General features: G+C 47.1%; 1 protein-coding gene across 1 annotated transcript; it reads left to right on the plus strand.

Annotated features, from left to right (window-relative positions):
• Window positions 1–250: 250 nt before the first annotated feature.
• On the plus strand, window positions 251–17,547 carry LOC130525926 (metal transporter CNNM4). Its single transcript, XM_057033233.1, has 7 exons — window positions 251–1,985; window positions 6,941–7,084; window positions 7,164–7,298; window positions 8,284–8,453; window positions 12,493–12,589; window positions 13,955–14,133; window positions 14,223–17,547. The coding sequence occupies exons 1-7, from the start codon at window positions 572–574 to the stop codon at window positions 14,475–14,477; spliced, it is 2,394 nt and encodes a 797-aa protein (XP_056889213.1). The 5' UTR covers window positions 251–571; the 3' UTR covers window positions 14,478–17,547.
• Window positions 17,548–19,287: the final 1,740 nt, after the last annotated feature.

Raw genomic sequence — 19,287 nt, forward strand, 5'->3', positions numbered from 1 at the left:
TGTAGGTGGTAGCACTATATACCAGGTTACAACACATAGTCGATTGCTTTTTGATCAAAGCCCATTGACCTTTTATCGTGCCCTAGTCCATCCCAAATCCAGAACATCACCAAAAATCAATCACCCGTTCCTTGTGCCATGATCAATAGTTCCTGAAAATCTAATTGAAATCCCTTTATAACTTCTAGTTATTGTTATCGCAGTCATACCAGCAGGTGACACAAAACATCATCGGCGGCGGTGTTTAACTACCCATACGGACCATGAGAGATTAACGGAGTGGAATCGCAGTGGATTATGGGATATATAGTTCTTTCATTCCCGGAAGTAGATGGTGCATTGCTTTTCTCAAGTCGTGTCAGTTACTGCGTTTGTGGGTTGGCTTTGTCGCGTTTAACCCTTTCAAAGTTTAAATTATATATAAAAAAAGAGAAATCTAAAGTAAAATTTGAATGAGGTATCTGACGACAGCAGCTGAAGTAGGCGGTCCGCGGTGAGCTCTAATGGGGTGTTGGTTTGTGGAAACGAGTAGCTGACGTCAGTTCCCCCGAACTCAGTGAGCGAAACAAACATGGCGATAGACTCGAGTGGACGGGGGTTTATGCTAACTTTATTCGTCTTTTCGAGTGTTTTTGTGGGCGGGCAGGCCCAAGTGGTGGGTTCGGAAACAAGGGCCGAACCTCGGATACTCGGCATGAGGCTGGAAAAATGCGACACACCGGCCGAGACCACGGAAAGTGGCGTTATTCAGGTGACCGAGGGTGGTAACACCGTCTTCAGGTTCTACGGACTCAACCTGTCCCCGGACACCTCCAAACGTATCGGGTTCACGGAGCTTTATTCCAGCGATACGGAGGATGACATGTCAGGCGCAATAAAACTCCCCTTAAACAGGACTTGTTCCGAAATTACGAAGGATGTAATAGTGTTGGGGTCCATGGAGATAAACAAACAGAATACCACCGGAATGCTCGGCTTCAAAGTCAAACAGCTCCGTAAGAGTGAGGCGGTGAAGCTGTTCGCCCTGTGCATCCGAGACAAGGACGAGAAAGACCCGACCTGGTACCTGCTGGATGAGATGGACGGTAGGCTGCGGGTGGTGGAGGAGAAGAAGTCCCTGCTGCCCATATGGCTGCAGGTGATCCTCATCTCTTTTCTGCTTGTGCTCTCCGGGATGTTCAGCGGGCTCAACCTGGGCTTGATGGCGCTCGACCCGATGGAGCTCCGCATCGTGCAGAGCTGCGGGACGGAGAAGGAGAAGAAGTACGCGCGGAAGATCGAGCCCATCCGTAGGAAGGGGAACTACCTGCTGTGCTCGCTTCTCCTCGGGAACGTCCTGGTCAACACCACCCTCACTATCCTCCTGGACGACCTCACCAAGTCCGGGGTCGGGGCCGTCGTCGCGTCCACGGTCGGCATCGTGATTTTCGGCGAGATCGTCCCGCAGGCGCTCTGCTCCCGACACGGACTGGCAGTGGGGGCGAATACCATCCTGCTCACCAAGCTGTTCATGTTGTTAACGTTCCCGTTGTCGTGGCCCATCAGCAAGCTCCTGGACTGCGTTCTCGGCCAGGAGATCGGCACCGTTTACAACCGAGAGAAGCTGGTGGAGATGCTGAAGGTCACCGAGCCGTACAACGACCTGGTGAAAGAGGAGCTCAACATGATCCAAGGGGCTCTGGAGCTCCGGACCAAAACGGTGGAGGACGTCATGACCCCCATCAACGACTGCTTCATGATCCACAGCGACGCCGTGCTGGACTTCAACACCATGTCTGAGATCATGGAGAGCGGGTACACCAGGATACCCGTGTATGACGACGAGCGCTCCAATATCGTGGACATATTGTTTGTCAAGGACCTGGCTTTTGTCGACCCGGACGACTCCACCACCCTCAAGACCATAACCAAGTTTTACAACCACCCGGTCCACTTTGTCTTCCACGACACCAAGCTAGACGCCATGCTGGAAGAGTTCAAGAAAGGTTTGTGGGAAACTTTACAATCAGTGATGAAGTGTTTCCTCGAGGCTTTGATTGGTAGTTGTGCTCCTCTGAGTGTTTAATGGAAACATTTAGCCTGTGTTTAAAGAAGCATTAGTCACATTGATGTATCCTTCCACAACATCATCTAGACCCTTGATAAAGAAGTAGGGATTTTCCTTGACTCCATGGGATACGTTTCAAAATACAACCTCGCCTGTGGCTCTAAACTCCGCTGTGATATAAGTATAAATATTATAGACGTATCGGGTTTAGATATCCAGCTGCTTCGGTGGGGGGGGGGGGTGTTATTATGTTAAGCAGGTAGGCATTCTTGCCAGGATTATTCTCACAGTCTAAAGTCGGCTGCGACACTTTCGCCTTTCCAAGAAAGTAAATCTGCACCGTATAATCCTCTACCTCTTTGATCGGTGATATCTAAAACATCGCTTCCCAGTTTCGCTTCTCCCGCTCGGTCTGCTGCTCTTTTCCTCCCTCTTCACGCGCACATTCTCTAAAAGAACTACGCGCCGCCGCTGTGCTGGCGGTGACGCCACCCCCCCACGGGGATATATTTTTCCTTTCTGTGGCGTCTTGTCTCAAGGTCACAGACGGGGGATACACAGGCTGAACGCTGCACAGTGATTGGTCGCCCATTTTGTCGGCGTTGTCAGCCGCCTCTTTATTCACACTGTTGATACTTGATCATTATTACTAATTCAGAGACTGCCAGGAGTCAGTAGTAAGGCTGAACACACACACACACACACACACACACACACACGTTACCCTGTAAAACACAAGCATAAGGAGCTAATGGCATGATTATAGGACCTTCTAGGTTATATTATGGAATAATGGAGGCATGTATCTACCAAAGATTCATGAAAAGACTCATTTGGAGATAGATTAAAAACTGCGGTTGTAATTTCCAGGCACATAATCTTGCGAGTTCATTTAGAACGCCACAGTGTGTCATTAATCTCGGTGCGATCGCATCACTTTTGTACGAACCGCATGCTGCGACCTTATTTATGTTGCGTACAGGCTCGGTGGGCCCCCGGCCCCCCTGCCTCTCCAGCGGCCCGACTCCCTGTTCACACCTCAAGTTCCACTCGCTTGCCGCTTGGCACTAGTTGCCATGGTGTTGGCGTCCAGCGGCGGCGGTGTGCACACTCACAGATTTCTTCAGCATTTGATTTGCTTCGGTCTGTAAGACAAATAGAGCCCTACATATCATTTCTCGCACGTTTACATCAATAAACGCCATAGTTGTGTGAGATGTTTTAGTAAAACATATAAAGGAATTCACTGGGAGCACTCTGAGCTCGACACAGCGTCAGCAGACAGTCACATGTTGTACCCTTGAGCATGGGTTTATGGCCCCAAGGACTCAAATTGACTTAGATACAACTCAAATATTTCAGGTGTTAGTCCAGTTACTAAAGTTGTGCGGTTGTCAGGAGCGCTGCGCTTGTCCGTTGCTAATCATTGGTGCAGGCACTTATCCGGCCACCCCGCCCATGCCTTTAAGACCTGTTTTTGTGCGGCACGGATTAATTAACGATCATCCGGCAACCCCCCTCCCAAGCTAAACTCTAAGCAGTAAATGTGGATGATCAGCCGACCGGGTGTCTTTGGTAAAGAGGAAGCTCTTTACTGGTGAAAATGAAGCTGCACTGACTATAGAGGCATGAGATATTTGTGTCTTTTACTTGCTTTGTAAGTGTAAATCTTTACAACGGGCGTAAAAGATTAGCCAAACGCAGCCTGATAAGATGTGACAGAGAGGAGCTCCTCGACGGGTGTGTCCTGCCATCTGTCGCCCAGCTGTTTTTCTTTCTTTGTTCTGCTTCTGTGTAGAAAAGAAGAATCTTCTCTCATAATAATTATCCCGCTTAATTGCATCACAAATGTAGTTTGACAATATTCATTGATGTGGATGGTTCTGTTTATTGAACTCACTTTACTGCCCCCGAAGTGGTGAACTGGCACCTATTAAGGGGGTCAAAATCACTTCAGTAGCATCTAGTTTTGCTTCAGATTCTCCACATCCTTATCAGCCGCCTGCTGCTTTTCTCTTCCTGTGTCCACTTTGTCGCTCCAAGTGCTGACGACGCAGCTGTAGCTGTGTGTGTGTGTCTGTGTGTCGTGTGTCAACACTTCCAGACCATGTGCCATTATGATATCAGTCGGCATGACGATGGAGCAGCTCAGTAGAGCTGACTAGAGGTAGCCAACAGGCATCCCATAGTTTTCATCATGCTACACAACCCTGGACTGAACTGACAATGGGTCTGAATGGAGCTTGAATTGCTTTAACCCTTAGAAGGAGTTGTTTTACGGTTTTATTCGGGGACTGTTCTTGCGCTGGTTGCAGTTGTAAAGATAAGCTACACTTCAGCTGTGTTGCCTCTGCTGTACATTAGGATTTATGGTCTGTTACTTAATCCCTGTTTGACTCTGTTGCTTTGCAGCCCTGCCGGTCACTGTCACGTTCTGTGCACAGGACGAGAGTTTTAGCTGGAAAAACAGGTTAGAAGAGCTTGGCCTGCCCTGCAAAACAAGTTTGTGTGTGTGTGTGTGTGTGTGTGTGTGTGTGTGTGTGTGTGTTGCATTCACCCAAGCGTGTGTTTGTCTGAATGTGGATATTTGCTGCCGCGTATCTTTGTTTCACCTCCTCACAGCGTGCATGCTTTTCAGGTCTGTACGTGGCGGTCAGTGTTGTTGATGTGTGCCCGGCCGGTTGTGTTGTGTGCACGAGTGGAATGCGTTTGGAATTCCTCTGCCACGCAGGCTCGTGGCTCTCGCCCCGTCCTTTTGTCGGCCGTACCTCATGTCAACAAACAGACGGGCTGGTGGGGGCAGAAAGGCGGACACGGAGGTCATGTTGTGCGAAGTGATGAGCACGTTCGGTGTGATTGTTTGAGAGGAAGTCTAATTTTGCTGGCTGTACCTCCAGATGGCTGTTTTGTGCGCTCGCTGGTGTTTTGCAACACACGTTTAAAAAAGTGAAGAGCTCAGAATGCCAGAGGTCAACGTGTTTTTCGGTTCCTGTTTGGCCAAATAATTCTTCTCCCACTTTTCTGCGTCTTCACTTTGAATGTGGTTCATTTATTTGAAGTGGTTCCATCATGTTTGGCCAGAAACCAAGGTTAAAACTGCCCCGCAGCTCAGAGGATTCATGTGAGCTGGCTCCACATACAGCACCCAAAGGACACTGAGACTGTGAGCAACAGGATTCTCTGATAGAACCAAAGAAGGAACTGGACCATCTAGTCAGGTGTGATGGTGGCATCATCCGGCTGTGGAGGTGTTTCTCAGCTGGGACGGGGCGACCGGTCAGGATGGAGGGGAAGCTAAAGGGAGAAGATGAAAACACTAGCCTGGGCCTAAGGGTCGTCTGCCAACAAGTGTGTGGATTGGACTCTAAAGGTCCTCGTGTGTCTCCGAGCCCTGACTGGAAGCCAGACAACTGTATTAACTATGTGTACATGGATGTCTCTGACTGACCCTCAGTGACGAGCACCTCGATGTCGCCTCAACACTGCAGTAATTCCCTTATAATCCACTGTGACCCTGCTGGCCCGACACGTCACCGGGGAAACACACAGGAGCTCTGTGACATTGCAGGTTCATTTAATGGAAGATTCAGCTGTTCCACGTCCACTCTATCATGCTCGAGGGTGCCTGTGTCCATGTGTCTGGACCTTGCAGTGTCTCTCTGGGGGAAGACGTGCACCCTTGGGGCCCTGCTTCCTCTGAAATATTGACTCTCCACAGAGGGAGGCAAACAAACACACACAGTGGATGCATCCTTGCGCTAATCTGCTGTGGAATGAACAGCAACTGTTTCAATATTGTACTTATTTTATATTTATTTCATCTGCGCTTTGTGAGGTTTTGCTGATATCACAGAATTCGGGCCATAAGAGTTGGCAGATCCGGAAACTGGTTGTTTTTCCACCGTGACGCTGCGATTTATGGAGCAATGGGTTGCGTTGTCATACGAGGGTGTGAGAGAAGATACGACAACGACGTATGTGCCGGATATATTTGGAGTTTTCTTACTCCCCCAGTGCCTTGTTCTTAAGTTATCTATCTGTAAGCAACTTAGTCAGGCTTTTGAGACACGAGCATCCAGACAAAATAGAAATTACCTCACCCGCCCACGCTGACATCTTGTACTGTGTGGGGATAACAGATTCCCACATTCTGGGAAATAGATTCCCGAAGGTCTGTTACAAGTAAGCAAGGTCGAAGCTGGGAGTGTGTGAAGTCTGTTTTTGTCAACTACCAACGCTTCCTCCTTAGCCAGGCGGCACAGGGAACCATCAAGGGCGCACGTGCACGACAGCCGGTCACAGGAGCCCCTTTTGAATTCCATTGATCTGCATCCGGCGTCGGGAGGAGAGCTTTCTAATTATGGAGGGCTCACCTTCACCTCCTGTGTCAATTGAATCCTGAGTGTCCCTGGGTGTGTGTTTGGAAATGCCAGGCCACTTTAGAGCTTTTGCTTTCATGTGCACCCCCTGTGCGTCCGTGTGGGTGGAGGGACGATTATAAACCCAGAGATATCTTCGGGACGCCTCACGCTGGTGCCTTCATCAATAATTCAGAGAGCCGCCTGGATGTCTGCAGCCCGCCGCCCATGAAGGGAATATTGCACGAAGGTTAAGCAGGGGAGTGTGTGCTGGTGTACCTGTGTGTTTAGCATTTGTGGCCAAAGTCCAGCCTCGGCTGAAATGAATTGTACACATTAACACGCTATTTGTTGTACAGGCAGAGGGAAAGGGCATATATGACCTATTACATACACACATTCAAGTTTTAAAATCTACCCTTTTGCGCAACCACAATGGAAAAATAGCTACACGGGATGAAATCAGAGTTCTAAAAATTTCAGGGGTGGACTGATGTAGCGGAAATCTCACTTTGATTGTCTTTCTTCCGCACAGGAAAATCTCACCTGGCCATTGTCCAGAAAGTGAACAATGAAGGGGAGGGAGATCCATTCTACGAGGTCTTGGGTTTGGTAACGCTTGAGGATGTGATCGAGGAGATAATCAAATCAGAGATCCTGGATGAATCGGACCTCTACAGTAAGTTTCCTTCTTTATCTTTTCATCCATTTCAAATCCTGATCAAACCACTCTGATGACTTCGTCCCTCCCATTTCAGCGGATAACCGATCCAGGAAGAAGGTGGCGCCCGATAAGAATAAGAGAGACTTTTCTGCTTTTAAACATGAGAGCGAATCCAAAGTGAAGGTGTCCCCACAACTGCTGCTTGCTGCCCATCGCTTTCTGGCTACAGGTGGGAACTCTATACGTTAAAACGCGTACACAGTCATTATGGACAAGAACAGATATGCAGAATCATGAACCTGTATGTGCCAAACAACGTTCATCCGTCTCGGAATAATCAAATATTCCCGACATCAAGAGCCCGCCTGGTGACAGCGGTGGGGGTATCGATGAAGATGCAGGGTAAATCTGAGGCAGCATTGTAAAGAGAAGCTGGTTAGGCGAGGCTTGAATGCTGATTTAAGATTTATTTCCATTTGTTATGTAATTCCATATCAGCCTGCACAACTTCTCCTCGCGCCGTTTCAACATTAGTCTTGCTACACAGATCCGTAGCACCACGGCAGCATTCGCTGTATCCAAACAATCTCATCAATGGAAGCTTCCTCTTGCCCATGTGAACAGTTTAAAGTGTTTCCCCATTTGAACCGTACTCGCTGCATTTTTGAGGTTGCGATGCGCGTGTGGGGTCTGATCCGAAAACCTCCCGCAGAGAAAAGACCTCTGCTAAACGGCTGCGGTCCACCGCGGCCTGTTTCCAAGTGTTAAAGTCATTGCAGATGTTTAAGAACTCGTTTTTTGGGGAAAAACAGACCTAAACAACACCGACATAAATATAGTTCTTTTGTGGAGTGTTTTGCACAAAGTACTTTACTTAGTAAATAAGCTCCAAAGAAAAGAATAAATAATTATTTTATGTGTGCAAAATTGGTGCGTGACAGCCTACAGCTGATATGAGGTCAGTATACTTTCAGTTCCTTTTCCTCCATTTTGTAGAAAGATAATGTGATCAACCTTTAGACACAACCCACCTGTTCCTTCACATGATGATAACACACCTGTGCTCGGGGATGATAGCGTTTTAAACGACTCCCAGCATGCAAAGCAAAGCAGCCCCGTTTGGGTCTGGTAGATGCACAGCGTTTTAACGTCGACATGCTTACATCATGGTGATCTAAATCAAATAAAGCGTTCTTTGTCTTATCTTCTTGCAGAGGTGAGCTCGTTCTGTCCCGCCCTGATCTCAGAAAAAGTGCTGCTGCGGATCCTGCGACACCCCGACGTGATCCAGGAGATCAAGTTTAGTGAAAGTGACAAGCGCGCGTCCCACCACTACATCTACCAGAGGGGCAAGCCTGTCGACTACTTCGTTCTCATCTTGCAGGTGACGTGCTGTGATTTCAGAAACACTGTGCATCATAGCAGGCTTGTTTAGTGGTAGGCTAACACCACGAGGCTAAAATGTTAAAGGGTGTTTCTTTGTCTTGTTTTTATCAGCATTGAACTTTGTTCATGCCTTACTTTCAACGGGGTGTTTTTTTGGTCCGCAGCATGTGCAGGGGCTTCATGAAGCAGCAGCCTCATTGTATACATGCTACACTTCACAGGAGTGTAGTCTAGAATTTTAAAAAACGTTATCTTTATGAGGTGTGTCATATGGGCACGTTCAGTTGAAGCAATCTGAGGCAGAGCTTGCCAAGAAAAGCCCAGCAATGATATAGATTAGGATTGAGACAGCTGTGACCTTGGACAAAAGACCACGTCCCCTCCCTTATTTATTGCCATTATATAAGATGTTAGTTCTGGGATTATTGGGGGGGGGGGCTCCTGAGTGCTCTCGGTCTGGTGTCAACACGCTGATGTGAACAGCGATGTTGACTGTGTACATGTACACCTGCTGTCAAATCTCCCGTGATGGGAAAAGGCTGCATCGCCGTCTCGATCTCGTCCTCTCACACTAATTATTTCCCCTGCAGCCATTGTGTCACTGAGCCCAAACAGTCATTAGCCACTTCCTGTAATCCGGGGGATCATTTCGACTTTCCCCCCGTCGTCACTCCAGGTGAGATTTCCTCCCCTCCTGTGGAGGATGTCACAGAACAACCCCCCCATACCCACACACACACACAACACTCACACACACACACACACACACACACACACACACACATAGGGATTAATCCAATGGGGAGGGAGGCTTTTAGTGTCAACATTCTGTCTGTGGAATCTTCCTCTCTTCCAAATTTTGGTAATAAATATCTGTAGAACGATGAAAGAGGATAGCTTCCGATCCTGTTACCGAGTGTTTTGTAGATTCCGATCCTGTTATCGAGTGTTTTGTAGATTCCGACCCTGTCATCGAGTGTTTTGTAGTCATCAGTATGATGACGTGCACTTGAGGCTACCATAATATCCCAGAATCGCAGGATGACCCATCTGTGATCTTGGTGCACACTAACGTGTGTATTTCCATGCTCATATTTTTAGCTGTATGTGTGTCTGATGTGTCTACTCCAGCAGACTCCTGGGAAAGGAAAACGTCAGATCAGGATAATTCGACATGCTTTTTCCGCTCCTTTTATAGTGTGTGTATGTGTGTGTTCCTGGAAGCTGTCAGCAGATAGTCTGTTTGTTTATGACCGGATTGAATCATGTATCTATAAAGATGCTCAGCCATTCTCACAGAACAGAATTAGGGTTTTTTTGTTGTTTCAGTTCAGTCCTTTTGGGTTGCTGTGGTTCTGAACTATTGAAATCCACAATGTTGTGTTCCTTTTAGTTGAGGAGTCCTCACAACCCACCACACACAGGCTTAAACTCTACATTGCTTTCTCACACCTCGAAGGGATAATGTGGTTTGGGGCACGTTTCTGGTTTACCAGCTCATTAGAAAAGAATTAAAGGGGGATTATTTAAAGTGAATTAAGGTCATTTTACACACCAAGTTGAACCACCATAAAGTTCTGCATCCCATCAGCCAATGTTCCTGTGATCAATGCGTTATATACCGGTTTTACTGGGTAAAAAGAGACAACCCTTATATTTATCACATTTTTAAACAGATTCCGATGCAGAGAGTTGGACAGACAGGTTTTTTTTTAAATTTGCGCAGTCTAATAGTAACGACCCCACGACGATGGAGGGATTGACTGATGGTTGTCGGGTCAGGTTATCCACACAGCAGCACCTCCAGGGGTGTCAGGTGGCTGTATAGAGAGACAAAGACCTCGTACTTGTTGCTGAGTCAAGGTGTGACGACTTGAACTTTGGCCAAGCACCACCTACAGCGTCGCTCCAGTACATGTCCCAGCAGAAACCAGCAGCCGGCTCTGTTCGTTACACACGGCCCTCGTGTCAGTCGTGATCAGGTCCGTGTTTGTTACCGGGATTTTTCCCATTCAGTCACCTCTTTTAGGTTTACACCATCTAAAAAATGTCTCAATTTCTTATATTATATTTATATAAACGCACCTAAAAGTAACCGTAAAGCACCAACCTGACCTGTCCCCCCACTACACAGCAGAGCTGAACACAAGCCACACCTTTATTTAAGCAGTTTTCCTCTCTACTATTGTTAGCCCGCTAAACAAATCTCGCTCACGATGTGACTGATGCTTCAGGATTTTTCCATTGCTTCACCCGCTCTTGAACTCCTGACCTTGCAGGCGTCCCACATTCGGAGGCTTGAAAATTAAACCTTCGTCATTTGTTTGAACAGTTTCGAATTTCATTTAAAAAAAAAAAAGCTCCATAAAACAATTGCTCGGTTCAACGATCTGCTGAAACTGGTCTGACCGGAGCTCCGGCAGGTTTCACACATCGTCCCACTGTCCTCCACCTCCCACTGTTTCTATTCTTTCTCTCCTCCCCTTCGTTCCTCCCTTTCTAAATCAAACAGCGGGCGTGGAGCGCTGCCGCCGCCACCCTGCGTGCTCCTTTTTCCCTGTGCGTATATATATGTACCGGTAGGTGCTACAGGCCGACTATTTCACCCCAGCGCACCTGCGTGTCCTACCACGTGCTGACGGATGATTCTATTCCAAATCTGCCGCTGCGCCGCGAGCCTCTGCAGTTTAACCTTTGTGTGGAGTCACGCAGCAGTAAAATAGATGTTTATGAGATGAAGGATGAGCGCAGAAATGACTGGGCAGACAAAAGGGGGCTGATTTTGTAATAGAGCAGGAAAGCCGGCAGAGGTTTACAGTGGATGTCTCCTCCTATTTCAACAAAGCTTTGTCCTTGACCGCTGATTTCCCGGCAGCCATTGAGCCTGCGGTTGTACTGAGCAGGTGTGAATGTGAGGAACACCGTGATTATGGACGCGCCGGTTGGTTAAATTATCTTTTCTGGAACAAAAAAGGTTAAAAAAGGAACCCCAAGGGTTGATAGCTAAAGGGATTATCATCATTAAAGAGATTTATTTCCAGTTTTGCCTGCAAAGGCTCGGACAGTTCTGGTTTATGGTTAAATGTTAAAGCATGTTCCCGGAACAATAAAAAGCAGCTGAAGGGGAAACAGTTTAGGAGGTTTTGAGGGAGGATTTCTGCAGATGGTTTGGTGAACGGAGAGACGGAGACAATCACAGTAAATGGTGCTAATTTTCCCTTTTATCCGAATATTTCATAGAGCAAACAAAAATATGTAGACAAGTGTGTGTAACTCACGCACCCACGCTCTGTTTAGTCCAGGCTTCTAAAGGAAACTTTAATATTTTTATGAATCGTTTGCATTCGGAAGTGGATGTAACATCAGCTCTTCAAAAGGAATCTGATAGAATGTGATCTGGTCGCGTCGCTCATATTTAAGATGTGCGCTCATACTCAGCCAGCCTGGTTTCCAGTGGTCCACCCACAGTCCACCCACCCTCCTGTCAAAGGTTCCCTCTCAACTGGAAGATGATCTAGAAGTTCACATCATTTTACTGAGACCCATATGACCTATACGACCGTCTGTAGGGTGGATGCGCCTGGGGGGGGGGGGCTGCCTGACAGTGGAAACAGAAACAGTACATGCGTGTGTACCTTCACCCTCATGTAAGAGCTGAATATGATAGTTATGTTTTGAACCATCTCATGGGAGGGGGGCATGACAGTGTGGATTAACTGTGCTGTCTTGTTGCTACAGTTCACACATTCCAGCAGGCGGATCCAGGCCAACTCTCTGTGCCCACATATAGGCCTCCATCTATTATATCACCCCCCTCCCGTCATCCTCTCTGACCCCTGTCGGTCCATCTGTGCAGCTGCGGTGTTTAAATTTACACCCAACACGGCCGTAGCGATGTGTGCGATTGATCAATTTCTGAGCCATCAAGAGGATTAACTGGGGGGTTTTTAGCCAGGTTTTACTGTCAGTAAATGGAGGCTGTAATTAATGATGTGGTTAAAACCAACCTTTTGTTCTTTCCCTCTTTTATCAAACAGGGCCGAGTGGAGGTTGAGGCCGGCAATGAGAACATGAAGTTTGAGACGGGACCGTTTTCATATTATGGGGTGATGGCGCTCAGTCCTCCCACCACTGGTGAGTCCTCTCCTTCTCCTCTACCGCCCCCCACTGGCTGTTATTGACATGACACCACCTGTTCCGTGGTAAATTAAAAGTTATTCAGCAATTTGTGGATTTAAAAAAACGGCACCTCCTGGCCGATTTTGCAGCACGTTAGATTTACCTAAACCTGGTTTAGATCAATATCACTACAACCTAATTTAATTAATTTCATGACTTCTACGATTGGTAGTCAGGAGATGCTGAATGCGTCAGTGTGAGTATGTCACTAAGGTCTGTCAGGCTAACATTTACTTGTCTTTTCTGTCTTTACCCACGCTAACGTAGTGTTCCTCACTAAAAACCTCTGATGGGTCGCACTCACTTTTCTTTACATCCCTCTCTGACACCGCCAAAACAGAAAGCTGGAGCTCACGATTTCAAGTTTGAGTGTGAAAGAGTGTCATAAGACAGGGGAGAGATACCCGCAGGTGTCAGGAAGATCTCCACTCCTGTATCCGTGGGGATAGCACAACGTGAGGGTGTTTCCAAAATAAGTTTTCGGGCCTCTCACTTTTCCTGATCTCTGGATGCCAGCCAGAAAATACAGATCAGATTTACTTATTCATAAATTGCCACTTTATTTGAACCCCCTGTTTTATTTTTGAGAAAAAAAATGTGTTCTTCCACCATGAAAAGTAGTGCAGTTGTAGCACTACAGATACTGACAGACTCACATTGCCTCACGGTGACGTGAGTGCACCTCTGCTACATTAGTTTGTCGATATTGATGTGAGGAAATAAAGTGCTGTCTAAATTCTTCACTGCTTAGCAAGTGAATAATGTGGATATTTGGATGAACACTCATATTTACACAAACCGTAATGCTTTGGAAAGAGGGAAGCCTTTATTTTCCGGCTAAATCGTAAATTAAATAAACAGATAGTAGTTATGTTGCACACCAGTTCAACCTAAAACCACCAACCGTAAACAGGGTCCAGATATTTCCCACGGCTCAGCTGTGCCCCCTACTGGACGACTGTGACAACGCACAGTGGGAGTGTGACGTGTGTTTAAAGCTCTGTACCGAGGGGTTTAATTCCGGTGAAGCCAGCAAGTCAAAGTGAACACAGCTGGATGACGCCATCGTTAGTCAGTGTGGAGGCGGAAAATAACCAGCATCATCCCAGTTTGACTAACCAGGACAAAATATCCCAGCGCTTTCAGTCATGTTTCATAGTATTGTGTCACTGCTGAATCCTGAATTATCAACCTTGAAGCATTGAAGAGTGGAGCACGAGCAGACGTCCTCCTTTAATCGCTGTTTGAGTCGTGATATTAAAAGGGGCTCCGTGTTTTTCACGAGGGTAATTTTGTGTGTGTGTGTGTGTGTGTGTGCAGACTTTAATTCGCCGTCCCACCTCATCCTGATGAACCGCACGGCCTCCGTGAGTGGAGCCGACCGGACGGACTCGCTCTCCTTCAGTGGCAGCACCTCCCAGCTCAACAACAGCAACGCCCTGCAGCAGTACACGCCGGACTTCTACGTCCGCGCTCTCACCGACCTGCAGTTCGTCAAGGTCGGCCGACCGTTATCCCGTCACAGCGCACAATATAAATAAAAAAAACCCAAACGCCACCTTTCATCTGGTCCTCATTTCCCCTCCAGATCACACGCGCCCAGTACCAGAACGGCCTGATGGCGTCCCGTCTGGACAGCACGCCGCAGTCCCCTGAGGGCAGCCAGAGCGCGGCGGGCCCCAACGAGAGCGGCCCCCCGGCCATCGCCATCACCGACGTCACGCAGCAGGGCGCGGACCCTGTCCACATAGAGAACGGGCCGGACGAGACGACGCTCCTCCTCATCAACGAGCAGAACTCGCCCCACATGAGCAATAACAGCCAGCTGGAGAACAGCATTTGACCCCCCCCCCCCCCATGACTCCCTACCACCACACTCAAGGGTATAAAGAGTGTGTGTTGATTAGCGTGCGAGTAGGGAGGGACACAGAAAAGCCATGCGCATGCAGATGTGGTCATTATGCAAAGGGTGACACACACACACAAGCGCGCGTGTGTGTGTGTGTGTGTGTGTGTGTGTGTGACAGCAAGATGGAATCGAGTAGCTCGTCGTATCGAGTTTCTTCTTTCCTTGTTCTTACTTTTCTGTCCTTAATCAGAAACTCAGGGAGACTCCGCCCCCTTCCCCCGCCACGTCAGGTTCCACTCGTGTGGACGCCAGCGCTCCCCGCCCCCCATACAGCTAGAAGTCAAAGTCGTAGCGTCGCGTCGCGTTTGTCCGTGTCTTCGAGACCGGTGCACAAAAATTCCACTGGTTCCTCTGAACCGAGGGGGGGGGGGGCTGGATTTCTATTTCTATATCTCTATTTTTCCTTTGGTTTGTTCAGTAAAGCCTTTATTCCACAGTTGTCCCCCGGCGACCGGCCCGGCCCGGACCGGACCGGACCGGCTGGGCCTTATCGCGACTGAGACAATCAAAAATGATTCAGAGTTGAATGTTGGATTAACTGGGACGGATCTGTGGACGATGATCCACTTTTCTCTGATTTTTAGCCCCCCCCCCCCCCTCCTTTTTTTGTTTTGTTTTTACACTCAAAAACGACATATCGGAACGCGCCTGAAGGACATTTTCAGTGTGGAGGGTTTTCCCGCTCTGGGGGTGGGAGCGGGCATCCTCCGTGTACGTGACCAAACTGGCCAATGCCGGATTGTTGGGAACACCAATCAAAGAGAGGGAATCACTCGAATGACGAGACTTTATTTATTGTGTTGGATGTATATATATAATATATTATTGTGAATGGGGCGACAGAAATTCAGTTGTTTTTTTTGGCTTTTAACGTGTGTCACGCTTGGGCTTCTATTTCATCACGGCACCAAAATCAGCAGTTATTGTCTCTTGTTGGGAACGTCGAGGGACGCACACACTCCAGCTGCACGTCGGCGCCTCCTCGCAGGAGTTTTTACGGCACCTTTCCACTCGTCACTGTTGCTCAGATTCCCTCTCCTGTCATAAATCTCTCGTTGGACTTTTTCTGAGTAAATTAAACCACCTGATGAAGTTTGTTTTGTTTTTACCAACAAGGAGGAAGTGCTGCTTTTATTACCAACAGCTAAATGTACCAAAAGTCAAAACTCTATCGTCACTTGAATTTTTGAGGGTTTTTTCCTTTTTTATCATCGTCGTTGCTCTACTCTCAGTTTTCGTCACCTCGCGTTAAACGTTTCAAAATGATGGCAAGTAAGATCCCGGGAAGCGGAGCAAAATGGGAAGAAGGTGAACTGGACCAGCTGGAATTCCGAGGTCGGGTTTCCGCGGAGAATCATTTTTGCTGTGATAGAATGAGAGAAACGGATGCAGAACCACTGAGGTGCTGCTCCGGTTCGTGTCTCAGCACTTCCTCGGCCTCGCTGAAAGGGGAACTGAAAGCACTTTACTGGCGTTTTCAGCAGGAATATGAAACCAAAGCTTCACAAAAATGTTCATTCCTGTTTGCAGCCAACATCAGAGTCTTTGGAGGATTTCCATCATGATGTTCCCGATCGCTCCTCTAATTGGAGAACAACTCGAAGCATTTCGATTCTGCCAGATTACGCAAGTCTGATTCCCGCCCACTCGGATTTCTCATCTTCCATGACTTGATTAAACCAGCTGGATGCTCTCATCACTGGTGACACCGCACGTCTCTCTGACCCTGATCAACTTTGGCTGAAGTCCATCGTTTCATCCGCTGTGGTGGATCCATGCACGGTTCCTCCATCCCAACCAAAGCTTTCATTCAACGCTACAGTTGAGACAAAACAGGCCGGATGGGTTCTGTTTAGCTTCTCCCCTAAATTATGATGAAGACGAACCACATTTTGGGATTTATATTTCAGCCATTTAAAAAAAAAAACACCCCTAAATTCCTTTTTCTTTGTAACCTGAGCCAGACTCGGATGTAAAGTGCAATTTCTCCCTTTTTTGGCACAACTTTTCCAACATTAACGGTGACCGTAGCACCAGAGGGATTTCAAGGCTTTGCCGACTGGTTACATCAGGAGGAGAGATTAAAATCTTGCCTCCTCTGACGTACCTTTGTTTGATGTTTTTTTCCTGTTTGCGCTCTGTGGAAATACTGGATTCTTCCTGGAGGAGTCATTGCGTAACTCCAGACGGCTATCCAGAAATCTCTGAGATTCCTTCCAAGATGTTCACGCACAATTAAAACGACAAACGGTTGAAGCGATTCTCGCTTCGCTTGCATCTGACGACAGTCGCCGAGAGAATTCAACGTTGTTGTCCTATTGCAGGACGGAACTAAACCAGGAGCGGGATTATTCCTCGTCTCCCTTTTCCCACTTTAGCGGGTTCGAGTTTTCCGATGCTGATCAGAAACAGCCGCACTTTAGCAATTAAGAGCCGTGTTTTCCACAGATGTTCCACATTTGCGGCCTCAGTACATCTACTGCAATACTGTTACTGACCAGGATTACATCATTATCGGTCACAGCGCAACTCTGAATTTTTAGCCCCCCTGAACTCACCACGTCGCCTTTGTGTTGCCTTTGTGTTGCCTTTGTGTTGCCTTTGTGTTGCCTTTGTGTTGCCTTCAGTGTCTATTGCCGCCTGCTGCTCGTCACTCAACGCCCTACTGCGTTTTTTTTATTTTTTGTCATTTTTATGAGATGTTTTTCTTCACGTGCGCGCCCAGTCCCCTGTTGAATCGTGCAGTGTTTGGTAACGTGCGTGTTGGTTTTTATGTACCTCAGAACACTTGTTAGTTGTGGTTTTGGTTGTTTGATTTGGGATCAGATAAAGAGTGACTGGTGTTGGGGAAATAAATGAACTGGTGTCTTTAATAATCTCTGGTATGCTGTAACTTTAAATAAGAACATGGAAACAAGGTGTGAATACTGTTTTATAATTTCTGTCTTAATGAGTTTTGACAATGAAGACTGTTGATAATAAACCTGAGATATATTTCCCTACAGACCTTTGGGATGGTTTGGTCCTTTTTGGTGCCTTTATAGAACAAATCAGTAATAACACCTGGTTATTACAGTTGGACACATTCTGATTGGATCATCGGATTTAATGTGAATATTTCAGACTTTAATATGAAGTCTATATTTCAATTTTAAAGACTTTAAATTTATTTCAAACAGGTGGATTAAAAGGCACTGACAAGCAGACAGGAAACAAAAAAATGAAAAAGTAACAAACAGATCAAATATGTGAGACTGTTGAAAGAGAGGAGAAAGACTTAAAAATCTATAATTATAATATGATGTATGTATATTAATAAGATTCACTAATACACAACCTATATGAATACGATTTACATATATTTTATAGAACCTACGTGTATAATCCACACACACAATGGGACAAATAACTCTTACTTGTAATATGTCATTTGTGACTTATGACACTATCTCGTAATCATACGTCGTTATGTCATTAAAAAAGAATCCCCTCTGGTCAAGGCACTCAAACACCGGCGTTGCCAGGGTGATAAGGTGCCCTTATCTGTCCATATATGGGCAACGTGCTGACGGACGGCGGATGGCGGACCAATGAGGCGCCGGCCTCACCCACCATCGATATGCAGCTCGGGTCAATTGTTGACTCTAAATTACCCGTGGTGATGTTTGTCCCTGAGGGGGCCATCGTCCTCCGGCCCACTCATGCCCATAAAGGGCGAGAGGTCGGCTCATTTACAGGTAGACGAGGAGCTTTCGCCTTCTTCCTTTTTTTCTTGACCCCTATGTCCCTTACGGGGTCGCGGGGAGGGTGCTGGAGCCCCCGGAGTCCCTGCTGCATCCGGCCATACACCCAGCTCATCGCAGGGCCTTGTCTGAGCATCTGGAGGACCGACATCTTGCTCAAGGGTACCTCGGCAGTGCTCTGAAGGTGTCCTGGCACTCGTCCTGGCTACGACCAGCAAACGTTCTGACTTTTAACCGTAACTGCGGCCTGAACGCCGCTCAGCCGTCCCCTCCAGCCCGGGTGGCCCATTCAGAGAGCTCGTTGTAAAGTGCACTGAACTGGGAATCAGAAGAAGGAAAATAGTGTCAGTAGTTGTATGAAGAAAATGCTAAGATAGACGTAACAACCGCTGTAATTTAGTCCTTTTTAATCTCCACAAGCACTGAAAAACAGCAGCAGATAATAAAAAAAAACACTAACTTGTGACGTTTTTCCACTTTATTTGAGCCCTTCGGTGGAATCATCCAGCCTGTTATGACAAGGCCGTAGAATCGGGCTGACGGTGCAGTGATGCAACTCCAGCACGTCTACTGGCAGCCTTGGGAAGTGGCCAGAGGTTTGAGCTTAAGAAACTCCTCATCTATGCATTTACATCACTGGAAATTTTGTCTGCCACACAGGTTCTGCAGCCGCCTCATGACCATCAACAATAGCGTTTGCTCCAATGGCTTCAGTGAAACTTCCTGTTGTTTATACAAGGGAGCGCACGTCTTGAAAGAGAAGGATATCAAATGTAATCTCTTCTTTTATATGTTTCCTGTTAGTAATACATCATTGTCTAAAACTTTCAATACAAAAAACTCAATTTTAAAAGATGAAAAATCCTGTAGATTCCTGTAATTCCCACATCTGCCAATTTTCTTTGAAGTGATCAAAGGAAGAAAAAGTTTAGTTGTAGATGGTAAAAATACACGTGCAAAGACCTGAATGAGCCGGTTTGCTGTGAAAAAGATGTCAAACT

The sequence above is a fragment of the Takifugu flavidus genome, chromosome 5 (genome assembly GCF_003711565.1).
Source record: "Takifugu flavidus isolate HTHZ2018 chromosome 5, ASM371156v2, whole genome shotgun sequence".
Lineage (NCBI taxonomy): Eukaryota > Metazoa > Chordata > Actinopteri > Tetraodontiformes > Tetraodontidae > Takifugu > Takifugu flavidus.